The sequence below is a fragment of the Capsicum annuum genome, chromosome 10, assembly GCF_002878395.1.
Source record: "Capsicum annuum cultivar UCD-10X-F1 chromosome 10, UCD10Xv1.1, whole genome shotgun sequence".
NCBI classification, from domain to species: domain Eukaryota; kingdom Viridiplantae; phylum Streptophyta; class Magnoliopsida; order Solanales; family Solanaceae; genus Capsicum; species Capsicum annuum.
The window spans coordinates 189,969,914-189,977,007 of NC_061120.1; the positions used below are offsets into that span (position 1 = coordinate 189,969,914).

A 7,094-nucleotide genomic window follows, 5' to 3' on the forward strand; every position below is an offset into this window, starting at 1 on the left:
AGCAACTTAGGACATAAGGATATGGAGATCTAGGACAACATTGTGGAGAAGAATGAGAAGAGATTCGTTCAGTGGAAGGCTCAATACTAATCACTAGGGGAAAGAATTACACTACTAAATTCTGTTTTGGACTCCCTTACCACTTATGTGATGTCATTGTTTCCTAACCATTCCTGTATGTGGTAAAGAAATTAAATAGGTTGAGAAGAGATTTTTTGTGGAAGGAAACAAGGGAAGAGGGACGGTACAATTTAGTGAAATGGAAAGTAGTACAGCTGAGCAAAAATCAGCATGGGCGTGGTAGAAATTTAAAAATACAAAACATTTGTATCTTGATGAAGTGGCTATAGATGTTCTCTCTCTCCCACACACACACCAAAAAAAAAAAAAAAAACAGGTAAACTAATTCAGTACGGCAAAATCAAGAATATTTAGGAATTATTTATTCTGGATCTTAGTAACAAAAGATTCACACTAAAACATAAGAAAATCACAGTTCTGTAGACCGATGACAAATTTCACAACAACAACAACATACCCAGTGTATTCCCACCTAGTGGGGTCTGGGGAGGGTAGAGTGTACGCAGTCCATACTACTACCTCAGGTGAAGTAGAGAGGTTTCCGATAAACCCCCGGCTTAGAAACAATAACAATATAACAAACACAATACATAAATGCATATAAACTTGTACAGTATGTAGAATAAACTAATAACACTAGCCACAAGATAATACTAAAATTATAAATCCAAAACCATAGACAACATTCAATACCTACGAAAAAGAAACTTCAGATCCAAATATAGAACTCCCCTGATACCCTCCCAACCCCTAACCCTCTACCCTAATCCGCATCTTCCACACCTTCCTATCAAGGGTCATGTCCTCTGTAAGCTGTAACTGCTCCATATCATGCCTAATCACCTCCCTCCAATATTTCTTCGGCCTACCTCTCTCCTGCCTAAAATCATCCATAGCCAGTCTCACACCTCCGCACTGGCGCATCTGAACCCCTCCTCATCACGTGCCCGAACTAACGTAACCTTACTTTTCGCATTTTGTCCTCCACCGAAGCCACTCCCACCTTTTCCTGAATAATCTCATTCCTCACCCAATCCTTCCTGGTCTGACCACACATCCACCTCAACATCCTCATCCCTGCCACCTTTAACTTTTGGATGTAAGATTTCTTAACTGGCCAACATTCCGCTCCATACAACATAGTCGGTCGGACTGCCACTCCGTAGAACTTGCCTTTAAGCTTCGGGGGCACCTTCTTATCACATAAAATTCCCGAAGCAAGCCTCCATTTCAACCACCCTGCCCCAATACGGTGCTCCATTTTAAAATTTCACAACACATTTTAAAAAATTATCTATGCTGGGGCAGCTTGGTAGCATATATCATAAAAAGCAGGAATATTAAGAGGAAACAAAGTCACTATGAAAAGCAATTGTATGAGGAAGATACTCACGAGCTAAGGAATCCATGACAGCCTCCTGTACGAGTTGGTCATCATGGACATCTGGATGAGAACGGTCCACTGGGTCTTGTTTCAAACCCACATGCCAATCTTTTTTAACTTTCAGCCGAGGAATCTCCAATTTGTCAGACATCAAGTAGCCTGAGACCCTATGTAAATCTAACAAGGTCATAAGAAATACAGAAACCTCAAGAAGACAACCATTAGAAAATATGCTGTACTCATACCTGAAAAAGAGCACCTCACCATTATAAGTGGCCAAACCTATTTCCCTCACCCCATCTTTGTCAATGTCATACAGGAAAGGAGTGGAATGAACAGTTGATTGATGGAACGCTGGCCATCCTGATGATGTGAAGTTATAAAATTTGTAGAGATGTCATCAGACTTATATATAACCTGTACACGCCTCATTATCATTTGTATACATAATTTCTTCATATAAAGGTGAATTTTGTTTCATAGTTTATGAATTTACATCTTGGTGCTCAACTTATATAGCGGGACATGAGGTATTCCGTAGCTCATTTAATAAGTTTGCATTTATTCTTATAACTAGCTTTCCACAAATCATACCTGGAACTTTATCTCCATCAGAACCTTCCAGAACTTCCAAGTAATGAACAAAAGAGGGAACGACCACCTCAAGCTTTCCATCGCTATAGTAAAGATCCAGGAACATAGCCGAAATGAATAAATTTAGAAAATAGAAAACAACGAAAGATACTCATGTTCGAAAATAAACAACTGCATGTCATTTTTCCCTGAAATAATCAGGGACAAGGTCATGAAGACATAGTTATTCATCTTTTCAGAAAACCACCCATATTCATTAACAAATTTGTATACGGTCTTTTTTTTTTTTTTTTGAATAAGGTAAAAGTTCATTAATAAGGTACCAGATGGTACAGAGAACAAACAGAGGCCAAACAAACAGCCTACTACCCTTTCCTTCCTAAAAAAAATCCATGAACTGATCTAGACTAGCTAAACTGCAAAGATATTATTTTTACAGCAAAAATACAGATTATGCAGACATCTATTCTTCATTCTAGAGATATGATTTTTTCTATCCTTTGAGGCAAGCTTTGTTCCTCTCCAGCCATAAAGTCCAGAAGATGCATAGTGGGATGGTTCTGCAAATATGCTTCAACACTGTAAGTACCGTTTGAAGTTGCTAGCTTTCCAATAGGCTCCTAACCCTGAGGCGTCACCCATGAAATGACACAGATATTAAAGGACAATTCCCAACATTGTCTTGAGACTCTACACGGAAGGAAAAGATGATTAACTGTCTCCTGGTCCTCTTCAAACAGATACCATCTATTACACCAAGCAAAGTATAGGTTTTCTGCAGGTTATTTTGAGTTGGACAAACCTCCTGAGCTGCAAACCATCCCAAGCATGCTACCTTAACAGGAGCGTTTGCATTCCAATTCATCTCCAAAGCCAAGTCTCATCCCAGTGCCTGTCTGCTTTAACAAAATACTATAGCAACTTTTAACTGAGAATATTTTATCTTGACTAGCTTCCCAAATCGGAGAATCCATCTTACTGGTGATCCATAGAGACTGATTACAGCTGCTGAAGCATTTGGAAAAAATACTCTACCTACCAATCATTTAGATTCCTCTAAAACTTATTAGCCAAACTGAGTTTGAGTGAAATTCAGCAACAAAGCCTACAACTAAATTATATAGGGAATTTAGCCTTCAAACATTCTACTCTAACCCATAAATCTGTCCAGAAATTGATCCTATGTCCATCTCCCACCTCCAGCTCTGTGTATTTCATTGAAATTCTTCCCTGCACTTGCTTATACCTTTCCAGACACTCCCTTTAACATTCACTTCCATAGAAGGTCTCTAGTCATCCTTTTTGCCATGTATACCACTAATTAACTTCTTCCAGGCTTCACTGCTATCTAAGTTATATCTCCAAAGTCACTTGAAGAGCAGGTCATATTGCGTAGTTTCAGATTTCTTACACCTAGTCCTCACTCCTCCACCCTTCCTATCCTTGATATTCACCTGCTTTTTTGGTTGCTTTAACGAAATAACTGCATCCATGTTTTATTATTATTATTATTCTCTTGATAATAATTGATCGAAGTAGCACTATCGAAACAAGTAGTCTCAGAAAGTAAACAACACAACACTCATCTTAAGGCGGTCATCACACACTTGGGCAGTGTAAAAGCAAATGAATTACAACCCAAGAGAAAGAAATTTCTATCAAGTTACCTGTTAATATCAGCAATCAAGGGGGATGCATATACGCTAGAACTAACTTCTGTCTGCCATCTTAGCTCCAAATGCTGAGGGCACTGCGTATTCAACAATTCATCCTCATCTCTGCCAGCAGTAAACACCAAAAGCAATATTAAAATCTTTCCGTTTTTATCCTTTGTGTATCAGGCATTGAAATCAAAACTATATGTCAATGGTACTTCCTCTGTCCTATTTTGTGAGGATGTTTGATAAGACAAGGAATTTCAGATGCTAATTGATTATATATTCCCTCCATCTTAATTATGCAACGGTGTTTGATTGTGCACAAAGTTTAAGGTGGTTGTTTTGACTAAAGTATATTAAATTAGTATTAATGGGAGAAAATAATAAACTTACAGCTGAAAAGTTAGTTTAATAAAGAAAACAATGAAAACACCACATAAAATTTTAAACATTGAATAATTTAATGCATTTGAATTCTTAGAAGTTCTGCAGCTTGAATAAAAATAGAATGGTATGAAACATTTTGAACCTTCCAAAAAGGAAAGAGTGTCACATAAATTGAAACAAATGAAGTTTTATTAATTTAGCAAATAATGGTTAAAAAGTCCATTATAATCGAAATTTTAGCAGTTTCATGAATGTGAATTCTTGAAAGTTCTATAGAAATGTTATGGTGTCAATAATTTTGTACAGCAAAAAAAATAAAAATAGAAAGAGTGTCAGAAAAATTGGGACTAGCACATATTTTAGGAAGAAATAAGCATCTCCAGTTTAATATTGATAATAGAGATAATGGTTAAAAACACACTTAACTATCGTCTTTTTGTGAGTTTAACAATCCAATTATAATTGGTTCTTTTTTCCCACCTTAACTATCACCACGTAGGTATCAAAGCACATGTCAACTATCAATTGTTCTGTTACCTCAACTACGATGATAGTTCAAATAGGAACAGGAAGCAACTAATAGTTGAGGTATCTTTAAACACATAGATGGTGATAATAGAGATAATGGTTAAAGCACACATAACCATCGTTTTTTCGTGAGCTTCACACCCCAACTTTTCAGTCATTTCATTTTCCTACCAGAATTATCACATCAATATATTAACACACACATCAACTATCAATTGTTCCATTTTCCTACCTCAACTACGGGGATAGTTCAGATAGAAAAAGGGAACAACTAATTGTTGAGGTGTCTTTTAATACACAAATGGTAATAGTTCATGTGGGAAAAGGGAATAATTAATAGTAGGGATATGTAACTCGGGAAAAGACCATAATTTAGGTCTTTTTTTTTTTAATCATTATATCTTGATAATAACACTAAATTGGTAATATCACCAAAAAATGAGAAAATTCTCAATGAGTCGGTACAGCTCTATGTAACTCGGGGTGGATGCTAAAAGTTACATGTACATAAGGGAATTTTTTATATATATATTTAGTGTATACTCTTTCCATTCACTTTTACTTGTCATTGTTTCGCTTCTCGAGGTCTTTTTCTTTTGGTGATTAAGCAACTTTATTAATCACCAAGTAGGATATTTACAAAGCAAAGCAAGTTCACACAACCTGCCCAATCTAGAAAAAAAAGCAATCACTGCCTAAGATCCAGCTCAACTCGATGAGCCTCTAACTAAATTTTATCCCAACTATTCTCCTCTTCTCATTCTACTAGTATTGAAATTGATCAAGTAACCTTCTAACACAACCAGAGGCTCTACAGGTGCTTATACAAGCTATTTGCCTTGCCAGTGGAAGATTGTTCCTTCTTTTCAAAAACACGGGTGTTCCTCTCAATCCAAATTGTGTGTATAAATTCAGCATATAAAAGTTCCACCATTTGTGACATATGGCTTCTGCCTTTGGTTTTTTGGATAATCCACTGAGTCAATGTAGGCCAAGTCATGTTGCTGGGTTGTGAAACATGTACCCAACACAGCAGCCTGTTCCAATCTTGCCTTGAAAATTCGCATTCCCTAAACAAGTGATTCCTATTCTCCAAATCTTGTTAGCATTCAGTACACCTATCATCAACCTGACTCGCTAAGGCTAGGGAGAGGAAGGGTCGTGACCTCGATCAGGTGAGGTGCATTAAGGGGAAGGACGGTAGAGTGTTGGTGGAGGACGGCCATATTAAGAAGAGATGGCAGTCGTATTTTCATAGGCTCTTGAATGACGAAGGGGATAGAGCTATTGTGTTAGGGGAACTGGAGCACTCAGAGGAGTTTCGGGATTTTAGCTATTGTAGACGTTTTAAGGTAGAAGAGGTTAGACAGGCTGTCCGCAGGATGCGAAGGGGTAGGGCGACGGGGCCGGATGAGATACCGGTGGAGTTTTGGAAGTTCATTGGAGAGGCTGGTGTAAGGTGGTTGACTGGATTGTTTAATGAAATCTTCAGGACGGCAAAGATGCCCGAGGCGTGGAGGTGGAGTACAAATAAGGGGGACATTCAGAGTTGCAATAACTATAAGGGAATTAAGTTATTGAGTCACTCTATGAAGATCTGGGAGAGAGTGGTCGAGGTGAGGCTGGGACGGATAGTGTCTATTTCGGAAAACCAGTTCGGATTTATGCCCGGCCGCTCGACGACGGAGGCAATCCACCTGGTATGGAGGTTGGTGGAGCAGTATAGGGAGAGGAAGAAGGATCTGCACATGGTGTTTATCGACCTGGAGAAGGCTTATGACAAAGTCCCCAGGGAGGTGCTTTGGAGATGCTTGGAGGTGAGTGGAGTACCGCTGACATATATCAGAGTAATTAAGGATATGTATGATGGAGCGAAAACCCAGGTGAGGACGGCGGGAGGAGACTCGGAGCATTTCACTGTCCTGACAGGATTGCATCAGGGATCTACTCTTAGTCCCTTTTTGTTTGCGTTGGTGATGGATGTGTTGACGCGGCGTATTCAAGGGGAGGTGCCGTGGTGTATGCTTTTTACAGATGATGTAGTTCTGATAGATGAGACTCGAGGGGGTGTGAATGACAAATTAGAGGTGTGGAGGCAAACTCTTGAGTCTAAAGGGTTCAGGGTGAGCAGAAGCAAGACAGAGTATGTGGAATGCAAGTTTAATGACGTGAGGCGGGAGAATGAGGTAGTAGTTAAGCTGGAAGCACAGGAGGTATGTAAGAGGGATAGGTTCAAGTATCTTGGGTCCGTGATCCAGAGTAACAGTGAGATTGACGAGGATGTCTCGCACCGTATTGGGGCGGGATGGATGAAGTGGAACTCGCGTCGGGGGTGCTGTGTGATAAGAAGGTGCCGCCCAAGCTTAAAGGCAAATTCTACAGGGTGGTAGTCCGTCCGGCCTTGTTGTATGGAGCGGAGTGTTGACCAGTTAAGAACTCCCACATCCAAAAAATGAAGGTGG

General features: G+C 39.2%; 1 protein-coding gene across 2 annotated transcripts in view; it reads right to left on the bottom strand.

Moving 5' to 3' along the window:
• LOC107852911 (protein DEFECTIVE IN EXINE FORMATION 1) overlaps positions 1 to 7,094 on the bottom strand; it is a 32,906-nt gene that overhangs the window by 10,649 nt on the left and 15,163 nt on the right. Inside the window, exons 2-5 of one of the 2 annotated variants that reach the window (XM_016697943.2) lie at positions 3,727 to 3,837; positions 2,060 to 2,142; positions 1,711 to 1,828; positions 1,475 to 1,632 (exon numbers count right to left, since the gene is read on the bottom strand). In XM_016697943.2, the coding sequence (XP_016553429.1) occupies positions 1,475 to 1,632; positions 1,711 to 1,828; positions 2,060 to 2,142; positions 3,727 to 3,837 (470 nt within the window). Of the gene's footprint in view, positions 1 to 1,474; positions 1,643 to 1,710; positions 1,829 to 2,059; positions 2,143 to 3,726; positions 3,838 to 7,094 lie in introns of both variants that reach the window. The other variant, XM_016697944.2, reaches the window with a different exon arrangement.